Below are 18,300 nucleotides of genomic sequence, written 5' to 3' on the forward strand. Positions count from 1 at the left end.
ACTTCAGCCAGGGTAGTTTGTCCCTATTTGCCCTTGTTCCACCATTCTCCTTCAGCTTCATCAGCCCCCAGCTGTGCTCCCTGGGAGCTAATCCACTCCCTGGGAGCTAATCCACCCCCTTCTCCCACTGCTTTGCTTGGCAAGCACCCAAAGCTGGGTGCTGCCCCTCTGCTAGTCCACTGGGCCCTGGACAAGAGCAGGACCCTCTAAGGAATCAGTGTTGCCTGGTCCCTGCAGGGCTAGTATCACTATCAGAGCCCAACCCATTGGGGGGATGTGAGCCTCTAGCACCAGCTCTCCCATGCCAGAAGTCCCCTCCAGCACACCGCACCCCCCCAAGAAGCAGGAAGAACCCAGCTGTGATTCGCACCTTTATTAACAAAAGAAACCAAACAGCAGGAAGCTGCCTAAGCCCTGCTAGCCCCCTGCTGGAGGGGCTCTGGGCAGGGGAGCAGTTTGATTTCTGTTGCCCCACAGCAGCAGCTTGCACCCAGCTCTGGGTGACTGCAATGCTGCCGTGATAAACAGGTTCTTGGGGCATCCCCACACAGAGAAGGACACCAGACAGAACTAGCCCCTCCCCCACTGTTTGCAGACACAGCCCTGGGGGCAGAGCTGGGTCAGCCCAGCCTTTAAGCTCCCCACTTGTCATCATCTGGCCCCATTTCCAGCGTCTTGGTGACCACGCCAGTGCCAATAGTGCGGTTGCCATCACGCAGCGTGAAGCGCTGACCTTCCTCCAGCACCATGGGCTGCCGCAGGGTGAGGGTCAGGGCTGTGTCCTCGCCGGGCATCACCATCTCCTGCCATGGGGGAAGAGTGGGGGCAGGTCAGAGCGGCATAGGCTGGCTACTGGCCACCACTGACAGGGATGGGGAGGAAGTTTGGGGAAAAGGAGGGCTGTGGCTGGGGGCAGGATAGGGGGGCTCTGTACCTTTCCAGGGGGCAAGATGGTCCGACAGGCCATGTCCCAGGTAAGGGAGAACATGACAGGCATGTAGTTAGAGACAAAAGGCTTGTGCCGCCCACCCTCCTCCTTGCTGAGGATGTACACCTGGGGGGACAGAGGGAGAAACTGTTACCACCCAGCAGCCCTCCTTCTCCCGCCCCAGCCAGCCCACTGCTGCAACTGCCCCAGCACAGGCCCCACCTGGGCCTCGATCTTCTGATGGGGCTTGATGGAGCCCGGTTTGCACATCACCATGCCACGCCGCATGTCCTCCCGCTTCAGCCCCCGCACCAGCGCACCAAGGTTGTCCCCAGCCTCGGCCCGCTCCAGGTTCTGGTGGAACATCTCAATGCCTGTGGGGAAGTGATGGGGTGAGCCTGGGTTCCCCAGCCTGGGCAGTGGGGTTCTCCCAGCACTGGGAGGAGAGAGGTGAGGGGTTCTGTTAGCTGCACCCCCTACCTGTCACCACAGAGCGCAGGTTCCGGTTGTGCCCCACAAATTCGCACTCCTCCCCCTTCCTGATGATGCCACGCTCCAGTGTCCCTGTCACCACGGTCCCACGCCCTGCAAGGCAGAGGGGTCAGTGCCACGGCACCCTGGGGAGTGGGGGGGTCCCTGGAAAGGCACAGGGCAGGGGGGACAGCGGGCATTACCTGGGATGGAGTAGATTGACTCGATGGGCAGCAAGAACGGCTTGTCCAGCTCCCTCATGGGCAGCGGGATGTGCATGTCGACTGCGTCCAGCAGCTTCAGAATGGAGTTCAGTCCCAGCTCGGGGCTGCGGTGCTGGGGGAAGGGAGGGCATTATCATGGGCAGCGGGCAGGTGAGGCACTGCTGAGAGGGTGGGGAAGAGAAGGGGGCACTCACCTCCAGGGCGCAGAGGGCAGAGCCCACAATGACGGGCGTCTTCTCCCCCTCGTAGCCAAACTCGGAGAGCAGCTCCCGGATCTCCAGCTCCACCAGCTCCAGCATCTCCTGGTCCTCCACCGCATCCGCCTTGTTGATGTACACCACAATGTGCCGCACCCCGATCTGAGGGGGCCACAGGGTGAGGGACAACCCAGCCAACCCCAGCCCAGTCCTTGGGGAGGGGATCCCCTGGCTCACAGCCCACACCCAGGACTTCTGGCAAACCCGTGACACTCTGTACCCCACAACAGCACCCTGTCAGCCCCATATTCACCACTGGGATAGGATTATGACTTGATTGGTACAAAGTCTGCCTTGTGAGGTACAGAAGAACATAAGAATGGCCCTATTGGGTCAGACCAAAGGTCTGTCTAGCCCAGTATCCTGTCTAATGACAGTGGTCCAATGCCAGGTGCTCCAGAGGAAATGAACAGAACAGGGAATCATCAAGTGATTCATCCCCAGTCGCTCATTCCCAGCTTCTGGCAAACAGAGGCTAGGAACACCATTCCTGCCCATCCTGGCTAATAGTCATTGATGGACCTATCCTCCATGAATTTATCTAGTTCTTTTTTGAACCCAGTTATGGTCTTGGCCTTCACAACATCCTCTAGCAAGGAGTTTCACAGGTTAACTGTGCGTTCTGTGAAGAAATACTTCCTTTTGTTTGTTTTAAACCTGCTGCCTATTAATTTCATTGGGTGACCCCCTAGTTCTTGTGTTATGAGAAGTAGTAAACACCACTTCCTTATCTACTTTCTCTACACCAGTCATGATTTTATAGACCTCAATCATATCTCCCCTTAGTCATCTCTTTTCCAAGCTGAAAAGTCCCAGTCTTATTAATCTCTCCTCATACAGCAACCGTTCCACAGCCCTAATCATTGCTGTTGCCTTTTGTGAACCTCTTCCATTCCAATATATCTTTTTTGAGATGGGGCAACCACATCTGCACACAGTATTCAAGACGTGGGCGAACCAGGGATTTATATAGAGGCAACATGATATTTTCTGTCTTATCTCTTCCTTTCTTAATGATACCCAACATTCTGTTGGCTTTTTTGACTGCTGCTGCACATTGAGTGGATGTTTTCAGAGAACTCTCCACAATGACTCCAAGATCTTTCTTGAGTGGTTAGGATTATGTTTTTCAATGTGCATTACTTTGCATTTATCAACATTAAATTTCATCTGCCATTTTGTTACCCAGTCACCCAGTTTTGAAAGATCCTTTTGTAGCTCTTTGCAGTCTCCCAAAGTCTTAACTATCTTTAGTAATTTTGTATCATCTGCAAATTTTGCCACCTAATTGTTTACCCCTTTTTCCAGATCGTTTATGAATATGTTGAATAGGACTGGGCCCAGTACAGACCCCTGGGGGACCTCACTATTTACCTCTCTCCATTCTGAAAACTGACCATTTATTCCTACCCTTTGTTTCCTATCTTTTAACCAACCAGTTACCAATCCATGAGAGGACCTTCCCTTTTATCCCATGACAACTTACTTTTGCGTTAAGAGCAGTGACTCTCAAACTTTTGCACTGGTGACCCCTTTCACATAGCAAGCCTCTGAGTGTGACCCCCCCCTTATAAATTGAAAACACTTGTTTATATATTTAACACCATTATAAATGCTGGAGGCAAAGCAGGGTTTGGGGTGGAGGTTGACAGCTCAAGACCCCCCATGTAATAACCTCATGAACCCGAGGGGTCCCGACCCGCAGTTTGAGAACCCCTGCGTAAGAGCCCTTGGAGAGGGACCTTGTCAAAGGCTTTCTGAAGATCTAAGTACACTATATCCACTGGATTCCCCTTGTCCACATGCTTGTTGACCCCCTCAAAGAATTCTAGTAGATTGGTGAGGCATAATTTCCATTTACTAAAACCATGTTGACTCTTCCTACCACAAATTATGTTCATCTATATGTTTGACAATATTGTTCTTTAGTATAGTTTCAACCAGTTTGCCCAGTACTAAAGTCAGGCTTACCGGCCTGTAATTGCCGGGATCACCTCTGGAGCCTTTTTAAAAATTGGAGTCACATTAGCTATCCTCCAGTCATCTGGTACAGAAGCGGATTTAAATGATGGATTACAGACTACAGTTAGTAGTTCTGCAATTTCACATTTGAGTTCCTTCAGAACTCTTGGATGATACCATCTGGTCCTGGTGATTTACTGCTGTTTAATTTATCCATTTGTTCCAAAACCTCCTCTAATGATACCTCAATCTGGGACAGTTCCTCAGATCTGTCATCTAAAAAGAATGGCTCAGGTTTGGGATTCTCCCTCACATCCTCAACCTTGAAGACTGATGCAAAGAATTCATTTAGTTTTTCCACAATGGCCTTATCGTCCTTAAGTGCTCCTTTAGCACCTCGATTGTCCAGTGGTCCCACTGGTTGTTTAGCAGGCTTCCTGCTTCTGATGTACTTAAGAACATTTTTGCTATTACTTTTTGAGTCTTTGGTTAGCTGTTCTTCAAATTCTTTTTTGGCCTTCCTAATTGTATTTTTATACTTTCTTTCCCAGTGTTCCTTTCTATTCTCCTCACTAGGATTTAACTTCCACTTTTTAAACAATGCCTTTTTGCCTCTCACTGCTTCTTTTACTTTGTTGTTTAGCCACGGTGGCTCTTTTTTGGTTCGCTTACAATGTTTTTTAATTTGGGGGCTACATTTAAGCTGAGCCTCTATTATGGTGTCTTTAAAAAGTTTCCACACAGCTTGCAGGGGTTTCACTTTTTGCGCTGTACCTTTTAATTTTTGTTCAACTAACTTCCTCATTTTTGTGTTGTCCCCCTTTCTGAAATTAAATGCTACAGTGTTGGGCTGCTGTGGTGTTTTTCCTGCCACAGGGATATTAAATTTATTATGGTCACTATTACCAAGCGGTCCAGCTATAGTCACCTCTTGGACCAGATCCTGTGCTCCACTTAGGTCTAAATCAAGAATTGCCTCTCCTCTAGTGAGTTCCAGGACCAGCTGCTCCAAGAAGCCGTCATTTAAGGTGTCAAGAAACTTTTATTCCTGCATCCCATTCTGAGGTGATATGTACCCAGTCAATATGGGAATAGTTGAAATCCCCTATTATTATTATTGAGTTTTTAATTTTAATAGCCTCTCTAATCTCCCTGATCATTTCCCAGTTGCTATCAGCATCCTGGTCAGGGGGTCGGTAGTATCTCCCTACCGCTATATTCTTGTTATTAGAGCATGGAATTACTATCCATAGAGATTCTATGGTACAATTTAATTCATTTACAATTTTTACTTCATTTGATTCTATGCTTTCTTTCACATATCGTGCCATTCCCCCACCAGCATGACCTGTTCTGTCCTTCTGATACATTTTGTACCCTGGTATTACTGAGTCCCATTGATTATCCTCATTCCACCAAGTTTCTGTGATGCCTATTATATCAATATCCTCATTTAACACAAGGCACTCTAGTTCACCCATTTTATTATTTAGACTTCTAGCATTGGTATATAAGCACTTAAAAAACTTGTCTCTTTTTAGCTGTCTGCCATTACATGATGTAATTGAATGGGACTCTTATTTGATTGTTTCTGATCAGACCCTGCCTGTATTTTATCATTTCCCATCCTCTCATCCTCACTAGGACATAGAGAATCTCTATTAATAGATCCTCCCCTAAGGGATGTCTCTGTCCGAACCATGTGCTCCTCCACACCTGATGGCTTTCCCCCAGCCCCTAATTTAAAAATTGCTCTATGACCTTTTTAATGTTAAGTGCCAGCAATCTGGTTCCATTTTGGTTAGGTGGAGCCCATCCTTCCTGTATAGACTCCCCCTCTCCCAAAAGCTTCCCCAGTTCCTAATAAATCTAAACCCCTCCTCCCTACACTATTGTCTCATCCACGCATTGAGACCCTGCAGTTCTGCCTGTCTAATCGGCCCTGCAGGTGGAACTGGGAGGTATCATGTTAAAAGTCTTGAGCTGTTGAACATTAATCTCCTGTTGGATTGTAGGTGCTGTCATTGGATGGGAAGTTATGAAGTTCTGCTGTGTATGTGTTTGTGAAATATGTTGTTGGGAGACAACCACAACCAGCCTTTCAGGTACAACAACAGAAGGGCCAGACAACGCTGATGGCCCATTAAGGGGAATCCACACTCCCAGGGCCTGTCCCAGGAGTGTGTACAATGGAGACGTCTCAGAGCGAGCAGGTACACAATGGAGGCTGCTTGACTCAATCATAGCAAAGGCTCTTTCCCGCAAGCTGGAAGAAGCTATAAAAGGGGGAAGTGACATCATCACTGGTCCTCACCCACCACAACTCAACACCTGGAAACCCGGCTGGAAGACACGGAACTGGGAAGGGGATCCCAGGCTGGAAAGGAGAACCCCAGCCCGCGTATTCAGAAACTCTACCATCTCCCAGAGTGAGATACGGCCTGATTCAAATCCTGCCTAGTTAATAGAACTCAGACTGCAAATGTGTTTTATTTCTTAGGTAACCAACTTTGAGCTGCATGCCTATTACTTATAATCACTTACAATCCATCTGTCTGTCGCTAACAAATCTGTTTGGTATTTTACCTACAACAGCGCATTTTGCTTGAAGTGCTTGGGGAATCTGCTCAGGGTGCAAGGGTTGGTGCACATGCACTTTCCTTTGTAGAAGGGGCAGACTGGGTAATAAACTTACACCAGCCAGGCTTCTGACCAGGGCAGGACAGTCCAGGTCTGGGATCCTCGGCTGCGGAGCTGGGGGAAATTGGCTGGAGTCTCTCTAGTGTTGGTTCATGAGTAGCTAGGAGAAGCATTCATTTAACTCAGCTGGCGGTGTCCCTGCCTGTGGATGGCTGTGTGCGTGCAGGACCTGGAGGGGTTTGCAGCTTGTCCCAGCATCACAGTGAGGGAGTGACCCCAGGCTGGTAAGCTAGAGGGCTCAGTAGTACCCCAGTTCCAGGTTGCACCTGGGGAACCCATCACCCCCCCTCACCTGTTTGGCCAGCAGCAAGTGCTCTCGGGTTTGCGGCATCTGCCCATCTGTTGCCGCCACAACAAGGATGCAGCCGTCTAGGGGAGCGGTGCCAGTGATCATGTTCTGGAAGACAGGGACGGCGGTGCTCAGGTGCCGGGACCAGGGGATGGGGGCAGGGGAGCCCGTGGAGCCAGCACAGTATGGGGAGGGAACAGAACTGGGGGGCGGGAATGTGTTATTGATGCACCGAGCTTGGTGGTGAAGTTGTCAGGGTGACACACACAGACCCAATCCCCAGAACAGCTGCTCCCCACCCAGGCCCCTTGCTGCTCCCCCGCCTGTCTACCCCTGCCCTTTGCCGCTCCCCACCTGCCCACTGTTCCTCAGGGGCGAGAGAAGGAAGCGGGGGAGAGGGGGGAGAATCTTGGGGCCGGGAGGAGAAAGCAGGGTGCATGTGAGAACAGAGGGAGGGATTGGGTGGACGGTGGGCTGTGTGTTTGGGGACAGAGGGCTGTCTCGGGGGCCAGGAGGAGGAAGCAGGGGTGAGTGGGGGTGTCTTGGGGGCCAGACGAAGGAACTGAGGGGGTGTGTGAGGACAGACAAAGGGATTGCGGGGGAGAATCTGTCTTTGGGAACAGAAGGATGGTGAATGTGGGGACAGGGGGGTGGACAAAGGGAGGGGCACAGAGGTGGACAAAGGTGAGTATGTTTGGGGACAGAAGGAGGGACAGGCTAGAGGGGGTGAGTTTTGGGGGTACGGAGGTGCAGAGAGACAGGCACAGGGCTGTGGGGTTAGGGATAGAGGCAGGAACAGGAGGGTGTGGGCAGGGACAGTGGGGCAATTGGGGGTGGGCACGTGAGGACAGAGGAAGAGATTGAGGGGGCACATTCGGGGACTAGGAGGCAAGGGGGGGCTTGGCCCTTTAAGACAGCAGAATTCTGGGAAATGTGGTACTACTGGGCAGCCACAACGACTCACCCACAGGCTGAAAGGGGCAGGTCCGCCCCCATCCCCCTCACCTTGACGTAGTCAGCGTGGCCAGGGCAGTCGGTGTGGGCGTAGTGCCGGTTGGCTGTGGCGTACTCCACATGGGAGGCGTTGATGGTGATACCACGAGCCTTCTCCTCCGGCGCGTTGTCAATCTCCTCGTACTTCTTGAACCTGGCACCTCCAGCCTCAGCTAGGACTGGGAGGGAGCGGGGGGGGGTGCAGAAAAAGGGGGTGAGTAACCAGCTGGGGAGGAGAGGCAGGCTGGAAGCCAGGACTCCTGGGTTCAATTCCTAGCTCTGCCAGTGACCTTCTCTATGACCTTGGGCCAGTCCTTTCTCCACTTGGCTCCTGTTTCCACTCTCAGCCCTTTAGCCGGGGAGCTCTTGGGGACAGGAGTTGTTCCCTTTGGGTCTCTGCAGCACCCAGCACAATGCATCGGCACGCCTGGGCAGTGGTTGTGGGCAGCACCTCGTCTCAGCAGGGTCCTCTGGCGGCTACCGTGACCCAACCAATGGGGCCAGGGGCACAGGAAACCCCAGGACGCACAACCCCTTGCTCCAGGCCCCCCCACTCACTCTTGGTGATGGCAGCTGTCAGTGTGGTCTTGCCGTGGTCCACGTGCCCAATAGTGCCCACGTTGACATGGGGCTTGTCCCGCACGTAGGTTTTCTTGGCCTCAACAGCGAAGCTGCGCACCAGGATGGGGCAGAGGCGGGAGACTGGGCTGGGCAGGGACACCTAGGGGCACAGGGAGCCTTGGCACGAGTATACCCCCCATGGCCCTCTCCACAGCTCCCCACATCCCCATCCCCAACCCCACTCACCACAGCTCCCCACATCCCTCCACTGACCACACCCGGGCTCCACCCCCCACATCCCCATCCCCCCCGCCCCAGCTCCCCATCCATCCACGACATGCAACATAGCTTCCATGGCCACCCCCAACCTCACCAGCCAACCAGGGTTCTCCAAGCCCCCCCCCCCCAACACAGCTAGGCTCCCCACAACCCATTTTGCCAATCACACCCCATCACAGCCCCCAAACCCCCATCCTATGGCCCCCTACCCATGTCCCCCTCACCTCCCTACCCTAACTCCACAACTCCAACCCATCCCAACATAGCTGCCCCAACTCCCTCCTCACCCCCAGTTTCCCTCTTCCATGGCCAAGCCCCCAAACACCCCAGTGCACTGGGGTAGTGTGTGTGTGTACGTCTGTATGGTCATGGCAGTTTCCCCCACAGTCCATCCCAGCCAGGTGGCTCCTTACCGTCCCCAAGACGCCCAGCAGATGGTGGGAGAGGCAGCCCCGGAGGCCTGTAAGAGGGACAGGGAAAAGCTGTGATCACCCTGTCGTGCTCTTCAGTCACTGCCCTGCGCACCCATCTCCTGTCAGCTTGGAGGCCCCACCCCACCCTGGTCATCAGGAGCCCCTGGTGCTTCTCGATTGGTGCCTGGATCGGAAGCTCTTTGGGGCAGGGACTGTCTCTATTGTGTTTGTGCAGCACCTTGCACACCAAGTGGTGGGGCCCTGGGCTGGACTCCTGGGTTCACTCCCCAGCTCCGGCACTGAACAAGCCCCATCTCCTTTCCATATTTCACTTTCCCTCTCCGACTCTACCTAGACTGCACATTCCTCAGCATGCCGGGGCCCATTCTCCACTGGGATCTAGCACGGACAGCTAGTCATTATCCTCACAATACAAAACCACCTCGAGAAAGTGGAGAGTTGGACTGAAATCAACAAGCCGTAAAGACAAGACAAGCACTTAAGTTAAAATCCAATGCATGGCTACAAATCAGGGACTCATTGGCTGGCAGTCACAGGAGCGAAAAGGCAGATCTCAGTCTGGGATGTATTAACAGGTGCGTTGTATGTAAGACACAGGAGGTAGTTGTTGCCCTTGGCAATGGTGAGGCCTCAGCTGGAGTGCTGGGTGCAATTCAAGGTGCCAGAGTTTAGGGGAGATGGGGACAAACTGGAGAGTCAACAGAAGAGCAACAAAACTGATCAAAGGTTTAGAAAACCTGACCTGTGAGGAAAGGTTAAGAATCTGGGCCTGTTTAGTCTAGAGAAGAGAAGACGGAGGAGGAACTCTTCAGCTTGGTTATGGGCTGTTATAGAGGGTAAGAACATAAGAGCGGCCCTACTGGGTCAGACCAGAGATCCACCTAGCCCAGTATCTTGTCTTCCGACAGTGGCCAATGCCAGGTGCCCCAGAAGGAATGAATAGAACAGGGAATCACCAAGTGACCCATCCCCTGTCACCCATTCCCAGCTTCTAGCAAAGAGAGACTAGGGACACCATCCCTGCCCATCCTGGTTAATAGCCATTGATGGACCTATCCTCCATGAACTTATCTAGTTCTTTTATGAATCATGTTATAGTCTTGGCCTTCACAACATCCTCTGGTGAGGAGTTCCACAGGTTGACTGTGTGTTGTATGAAAAAATACTTCCTTTTGTTTGTTTTTAACCTGCTGCCTATTAATTTCATTTGGTGACCCCTAGTTCTCGTGTTATGAGAAGGAGTAAATAACACTTCCTTATCTACTTTCTCTACACCAGTCATGATTTATAAACCTCTATCATATCTCTCCTTAGTCGTCTCTTTTCCAAGCTGAAAAGTCCCAGTCTTATTAATCTCTCCTCATACAGCAACCGTTCCATAGCCCTAATCATTTTTTGTTGCCCATTTCTGTACCTTTTCCAATTCCAATATATCTTTTTTGAGATGGGGTGACCACATCTGCAGGCAGTATTCAAGATGTGAGCGTATCACGGATTAGAGGCAATATGATATTTTCTGTCTTATCTCTCCCTTTATGATGCCCAATATTCTGTTCGCTTTTTTGACTGCTCCTGCACATTGAGGGGATGTTTTCAAAGAACTCTCCACAGTGACTCCAAGATCTCTCTTACAAGTGGTAACAGCTCATTTAGGACCCCATCGTTTTATATTATAGTTGAGATTACATTTTTCAATGTGCATTACTTTGCATTTATCAACACTGAATTTCATCTGCCATTTTGTTGCTCAGTCACCCAGTTTTGAGAGATCCGTTTGTTGCTCTTTGCAGTCTGCCTGGGATTTACCTATCTTGAGTAGTTTTGTATCATCTGCAAATTTTGCCACCCCAATGTTTACCCCTTTTTCCAGATCATTTATGAATATGCTGAATAGGACTGGTCGCAGTACAGATCCCTGGGGAACACCACTATTTACCTCTCTCCATTCTGAAAACTGACCATTTATTCCTACCCTTTGTTTCCTATCTTTTAACCAGTTACCAATTCATGAGAGGACCTTCCCCCTTATCCCATGACAGCTTACTTTGCTTAAGAGATTTTGGTGAGGGGCCTTGTCAAAAGCTTTCTGAAAATTAAAGTACACTGTAGCCACCGGATCCCCCTTGTCCACATGCTTCTTGACCCCCCCAAAGAATTCTAGTAGATTGGTGAGGCATAATTTCTCTTTACAAAAAACTCTGTTGACTCTTCCCCAACATATGTTCATCTACGTGTCTGACAATTTTGTTCTTTACTATAGTTTCAACCAGTTTGTCCAGTACTGAAGTCAGGCTTATCGATCTGTAATTGCTGGGATCACCTCTGGAGCCCTTTTTAAAAATTGGCACCACATTAGCTATGCTCCAGTCATTTGGTACAGAAGCCGATTTAAATGATGGGTTACAGACTACAGTTAGTAGTTCTGCAATTTCACATTTGAATTCCTTCAGAACTCTTGGGTGAAAACTAAATAGTAATAGATGGTATATCAGTTTGTTCCAAAACCTTCTCCAATGACACCTCAATCTGGGACAGTTCCTCAGATCTGTCATCTAAAAAGAATGGCTCAGGTTTGGGAATCTCCCTCACATCCTTAACCTTGAAGACTGATGCAAAGAATTCATTTAGTTTTTCCACAATGGCCTTATCGTCCTTAAGTGCTCCTTTAGCATCTCGATCGTCCAGTGACCCCACTGGTTGTTTAGCAGGCTTCCTGCTTCTGATGTACTTAAAAACATTTTTGCTATTACTTTTTGAGTCTTTGGCCAGCTGTTCTTCAAATTCTTTTTTGGCCTTCCTAATTGTATTTTTATACTCTCTTTCCCAGTGCTCCTTTCTATTCTCCTCACTAGGATTTAACTTCTACTTTTTAAATGATGCCTTTTTGCCTCTCACTGCTTCTTTTACTTTATTGTTTAGCCACAGTGGCTCTTTTTTGGTTCTCTATGTTTTTCAATTTGGGGTGTACATTTAAGTTGAGCCTCTTTTTTTAAGGACACCATAAGTTTCCATGCAGCTCGCAGGCATTTCACTTTTGACGCCGTACATTTTAATTTTTAACTAACTTCCTCATTTTTGTGTGGTTCCCCTTTTCTGAAATTAAATGATATAGTGTTGGGCTGCTGTGGTGTTTTCCCTGCCACAGGGATGTTAAATTTAATTATATTATGGTCACTATTACCAAGTGGTCCAGCTATCTTCAGCTCTTGGACCAGATCCTGTGCTCAATTTAGGACTAAATCAAGAACAGCTTCTCCTCTTGTGAGTTCCAGGACCAGCTGCTCTAAGAATCAGTCATTTAAGGTGCCAAGAAGCTTTATCTCTGCATCCCGTCCTGAGGCGATAAGTACCAAGTCAATATGGAGATAATAATAATGGGGAATTTCAACTGAGTTTTTTATTTTAATAGCTTCTCTAATCTCACTGAGCATTTCACAGTCACTAACACCATCGTGGTCAGATGGTTGGTGATATATCCCTACTGCTATATCCTTATTCTTAGAGCATGGAATTACTATCCATAAAGATTCTGTGGTACAGTTTGGTTCATTTAAGATTTTTACTTTATTTGATTCTACGCTTTCTTTCACGGGGAACAACGATCTGTGTTCACTGAAGGGGTAGTGATCAATCTCTCCATGTCTAGTTCGCAGCCGGTGTCAAGTGGAGTGCCCCAGGGGTCGGTCCTGGGGCCGGTTTTGTTCAATATCTTCATAAATGATCTGGAGGATGGCGTGGATTGCACTCTCAGCAAATTTGTGCATGATACTAAACTGGGAGGAGTGGTAGATACGCTGGACGGCAGGGATAGGATACAGAGGGACCTAGACAAATTGGAGGATTGGGCCAAAAGAAATCTGATGAGGTTCAATAAGGATAAGTGCAGGGTCCTGCACTTAGGACGGAAGAACCCAATGCACAGCTACAGACTAGGGACCGAATGGCTAGGCAGCAGTTCTGCGGAAAAGGACCTAGGGGTGACAGTGGACGAGAAGCTGGATATGAGTCAGCAGTGTGCCCTTGTTGCCAAGAAGGCCAATGGCATTTTGGGATGTATAAGTAGGGGCATAGCGAGCAGATCGAGGGACGTGATCGTCCCCCTCTATTCGACATTGGTGAGGCCTCATCTGGAGTACTGTGTCCAGTTTTGGGTCCCACACTACAAGAAGGATGTGGAAAAATTGGAAAGAGTCCAGCGAAGGGCAACAAAAATGATTAGGGGTCTGGAACACATGACTTATGAGGAGAGGCTGAGGGAACTGGGATTGTTTAGTCTGCGGAAGAGAAGAATGAGGTGGGATTTGATAGCTGCTTTCAACTACCTTAGAGGTGGTTCCAGAGAGGATGGATCTAGACTATTCTCAGTGGTAGAAGAGGACAGGACAAGGAGTAATGGTCTCAAGTTGCAGTGGGGGAGGTTTAGGTTGGATATTAGGAAAAACTTTTTCACTAGGAGGGTGGTGAAACACTGGAATGCGTTGCCTAGGGAGGTGGTGGAATCTCCTTCCTTAGAAGTTTTTAAGGTCAGGCTTGACAAAGCCTTGGCTGGGATGATTTAATTGGGGATTGGTCCTGCTTTTGAGCAGGGGGTTGGACTAGATGACCTCCTGAGGTCCCTTCCAACCCTGATATTCTATGATTCTATGAAGGCAGGACAAGAAGTAACAGGCTCAATCTTGGCAAAGGAGATTTAAGTAAGATAGTAGGAAAAACTTTCAAACTAGGAAGCTAGTTCAGCTCTGGAACAGGTTATCTAGGAATGCTGTGGGGTCCCTGTCTCTGGAGGGTTTTGAGAACAGACTGGACAAACCCCAGCTGGGGCTGGACTAGGGTTACTTGGCCCTGCCTCGGTGCTGGTGCTGGACTAGACGACCTCTCGAGGTCCCTTCCAGCCCAGTGTCTGGTGGTACTTGTGGCTGACTGGCCTCAGCTCCAGTGGGGGCAGGGACTGCGCCCTTCCATGGGGTGGAGCAGGGGGCACCCTTTTAGATCAGTGGTCGCTGGCACTGCTGGTCCAAACACTCAGGGCTTGCAGTGCTGGGGTGAAGGCAGGGCCTGGGTTATGATGGATCTCGGTGAATGGGGCAAGAGGCAGACCAGATGGATTCAGACTCTTGGCTGTCCAGGCCAGAAGCACCCATTCTGTGACCATCCAGTCTGACTTCCCACCTAGTCCTGGTGGAGAATCTCAATCAGTGTCTCCTGCTGACTGCGCGGAGGCAGCCCGTCCCCAGAGCTGCAGCCCCCAGTAGTTTCTACCCAAACTCAGTCACTCTCCCGCCAAAGCCCTCATCACCCTACTGCACTCCATCCTGCAAAGCCTTGCCCCCTCTCTTTCAGACTCCATGCCATGCTCCTCAGAATTTCCTTCAATAGGTGTCATCGCCCCTTAACCCTGACCACTTTGTTCTCCTCTCTCCCCAGTAACCCCCTTCCCACACCCACCACTTCCTCCAACGCCCCCCAGACTACTCTGCTCCCCACCCCCACCCCCACCAACCCAGACCCCATCCCTCTCCTTTCAGAATCCCTGCTCCCCTGCCACCACCACCCTGCCCCCACCAAAATTCCTCCCCCCACATCACCCCATAACCCTCTTTTGTCCCACAACCTGACTCCAGCCACCCTCCAAATCCCTTCTCCCTCCTCTCACCACCAACCCCCAAACCCAGATCCCTCCTCCTCCCCATAACCCCGTAACTCCCCTCCACAGCGTAAGCTGCGTGCTGCACCATCTGCTCTCCACACAATCCCTTCTGGCCTGATCCAGAGTCATCCCTTTTCTCTCGGGATCCCAGCTCCCTGCTTAGCCCCCCTTCCACCATGATTGAGCCCTCAAACACCCCACCACTGCCACCTGCTCTCCCGAACTCACCTCCGGCCCCCAGAGCCTCCCTGCCCCCACCAACCTCTCCCTTGACCCCTGCTCCTCCCCATAATCTCCATCCACCACATAACCTGCCCCTACATTCCACCCCCAGATCCTTCTCTCCCCTCTCAGGATCCTTTCTCCCTGCAAAAATCCCCTGCCCTTCCCAGATCATCCAATTACCCAATGGTAATTAATGACTAGGACAATTTATCAAGGGTTCTGGTGGATTCAAACAGATCAGCTCTAAGATTATTGTGAGGCAGATCCCTGGCCTGTGTCCGGGAGTCAGACTAAATCATCATACTGGCCTTTCCACCCCTAAACACTGTGAAAACCAGACCTCCCCGCATCCCCAGAGACCCCCGACCTCCCCCCATATCCTTCCTGCTCCCTACCTCCTGTAACCTCCCCCTCAGAGACCCCTAACCTCTCGCCCACGTCCTTCCTGCCCCCACCCCCCAGAGACCCCCGACCTGCCCCCACGTCCTTCCTGCCCCCCACCTCCTGTAACCTCCCCTTAGAAACCCCCAACCTCCCGCCCACGTCCTTCCTGCCCCCTATCTTGCCCCCACCCGCCAGAGACCCCCCGACCTGCCCCCACGTCCTTCCTGCCCCCACCTCCTGTAATCTCCCCTTAGAGACCCCCAACCTCCCACCCACGTCCTTCCTGCCCCCTAACCTGCCCCCACGTCCTTCCTGCCCCCCACCTCCTGTAACCTTCCCTTAGAGACCCCCAACCTCCCACCCACGTCCTTCCTGCCCCCTAACCTGCCCCCATCTCCTTCCTGCCTCCCACCTCCTGTAACCTCCCCTTAGAGACCCTCAACCTCCCGCCCACGTCCTTCCTGCCCCCACCCCCCAGAGACCCTCGACCTGCCCCCCACATCCTTCCTGCCCTCCACCTCCTGTAACCTCCCCCCAGAGACCCTCGACATCCCACCCACATCCTTCCTGCTCCCTAACCCGGCCCCACCCCCCAGAGACCCCCGACCTGCCCCCACATCCTTCCTGCCCCCCCACCTCCTGTAACCTCCCCTTAGAGACCCCCAACCTCCCACCCACGTCCTTCCTGCCCCCTAACCTGCCCCCATGTCCTTCCTGCCTCCCACCTCCTGTAACCTCCCCTTACAGACCCTCAACCTCCCGCCCACGTCCTTCCTGCCCCCACCCCCCAGAGACCCTCGACCTGCCCCCCACATCCTTCCTGCCCTCCACCTCCTGTAACCTCTCCTTAGAGACCCCCCAGCTCCCACCCACATCCTTCCTGCGCCGTAACCTGCCCCCACCCACCAGAGACCCCCCCGACCTGCCCCCATGTCCTTCCTGCCCTCCACCTCCTGTAACCTCCCCTTAGAGACCCCCATCCTCCCGCCCACGTCCTTCCTGCCCCCACCCCCCAGAGACCCTCGACCTCCCACCCACATCCTTCCTGCTCCCTAACCCGGCCCCACCCCCCAGAGACCCCCGACCTGCCCCCACATCCTTCCTGCCCCCCCCACCTCCTGTAACCTTCCCTTAGAGACCCCCAACCTCCCACCCACGTCCTTCCTGCCCCCTAACCCGGCCCCACCCCCCAGAGACCCCCGACCTGCCCCCACATCCTTCCTGCCCCCCCACCTCCTGTAACCTCCCCTTAGAGACCCTCAACCTCCCGCCCACGTCCTTCCTGCCCCCACCCCCCAGAGACCCTCAACCTGCCCCCCACGTCCTTCCTGCCCTCCACCTCCTGTAACCTCCCCCCAGAGACCCTCGACCTCCCACCCACATCCTTCCTGCTCCCTAACCTGGCCCCACCCCCCAGAGACCCCCCCGACCTGCCCCCACATCCTTCCTGCCCCCCACCTCCTGTAACCTTCCCTTAGAGACCCCCAACCTCCCACCCACGTCCTTCCTGCCCCCTAACCTGCCCCCCCATCTCCTGTAACCTCTCCTTAGAGACCCCCAACCTCCCGCTCACGTCCTTCCTGCCCCCAACCTGCCCCCATGTCCTTCCTGCCCCCAACCTCCTGTAACCTCCCCTTAGAGACCCTCAACCTCCCGCCCACGTCCTTCCTGCGCCGTAACCTGCCCCCACCCACCAGAGACCCCCCCGACCTGCCCCCACATCCTTCCTGCTATAATCTCCCCTTAGAGACCCCCAACCTGCCGTCCGCATCCTTCCTGCGCCCTAACCTGCCCCCACCCACCAGAGACCCCCCCCGACCTGCCCCCACATCCTTCCTGCTATAATCTCCCCTTAGAAACCCCCAACCTCCCGCCCACGTCCTTCCTGCCCCCTAACCTGCCCTCACGTCCTTCCTGCCCCCCACCTCCTGTAACCTCCCCCCAGAGACCCCCAACCTCCCGCCCACGTCCTTCCTGCCCCCTAACCTGCCCCCACCCGGCAGAGACCCCCCGACCTGCCCCCACGTCCTTCGTACTCCCCAGTCACTGACCGGCGGCCCTGCTCCATCCCCCGCGGGCAAACATCGCGTGCGCCGCCATCTTTCTACAGGACCGGAAGTGACTCAAATGCGGCGGGCGCCAGAGCCAATGAATGAACCGGGAGACAGCCGCTTCCGGCAAAGCGTCGCGAGCACACCGGAAATGTGGCGCGGCCGCTCTAGCGCCTCGTAAGAACTCTATGCTGTGCCGGGAGCCGGGCTCTCTACCGCCAGGGGGAGACAGAATTGCGCAGGAGGCGCTTCTCTAGCCCCGGCTGAGGGAGACTCTATGGCGCCACTGGAGCCGCTCTATCCTCCGCCAGGCGTCCCCGCGTCGGCACGGGAGCGGGGACTCTATGGCGCTCGCGGAGGCGCGCTGCCCACTGACTGTCGGTGGGAGCCTGGCTAGCCATTGGAGACTCGACGATTGCCAGGGGCCGTGACCCCCCAGCGAGGCTCGGGCAGAGCCGCTCTATCTCCCTGCGGGGACTCTATGGCCAAGGAGGACTCTGCCCCTCCAGAGTGGAGGATGATTCAAAGGGACCAACTCTACCCCTGCCCCCGGGTTAGACTCTATGGCCCTGGAGGACTGTGGGGGCTGCTCAACTGGGGGCGTCCCAGGTGCTGCCAGATCCTGGGCCTGAACCCACCGCGTTTCGCTCTGCCCCTGGGGCGGGTTCGCGCCTCCCTCCCTCTGCCCCGGGCTGGCTCCAGGGCGCCCGCCGGCTAATAGTCACAGACGCTACGGTCACAAGGGACCGTTCTGATCATCCAGTCCGGCCTCCGGCACAACGCAGACCACCGAATCTCACCCACCCACGCCTGCGAAAAACCCCTCTCCTACGTCTGAGCCACTGACGTCCTCAAATCGCGGTTTAAAGACTTCAAGGAGCAGAGAATCCTCCAG

At 52.9% G+C, this 18,300-nt stretch overlaps 1 protein-coding gene and 1 long non-coding RNA gene across 2 annotated transcripts; one reads left to right on the plus strand and one right to left on the minus strand.

Moving 5' to 3' along the window:
• Positions 1-358: 358 nt before the first annotated feature.
• On the minus strand, positions 359-17,535 carry TUFM (Tu translation elongation factor, mitochondrial). The gene is made up of 11 exons (XM_048855437.2): positions 17,406-17,535; positions 9,078-9,124; positions 8,383-8,545; positions 7,837-8,003; positions 6,835-6,939; positions 1,818-1,982; positions 1,603-1,735; positions 1,409-1,513; positions 1,151-1,302; positions 935-1,054; positions 359-803 (listed from the first exon to the last, which is right to left on the minus strand). The coding sequence occupies exons 1-11, from the start codon at positions 17,452-17,454 to the stop codon at positions 633-635; spliced, it is 1,377 nt and encodes a 458-aa protein (XP_048711394.1). The 5' UTR covers positions 17,455-17,535; the 3' UTR covers positions 359-632.
• On the plus strand, positions 1,871-6,411 carry LOC142072431 (uncharacterized). The gene is made up of 2 exons (XR_012668780.1): positions 1,871-1,998; positions 5,858-6,411. It is a non-coding gene; the product is annotated as an uncharacterized LOC142072431 (long non-coding RNA).
• Positions 17,536-18,300: the final 765 nt, after the last annotated feature.

The sequence above is a fragment of the Caretta caretta genome, chromosome 6 (assembly GCF_965140235.1).
Source record: "Caretta caretta isolate rCarCar2 chromosome 6, rCarCar1.hap1, whole genome shotgun sequence".
NCBI classification, from domain to species: Eukaryota; Metazoa; Chordata; order Testudines; family Cheloniidae; genus Caretta; species Caretta caretta.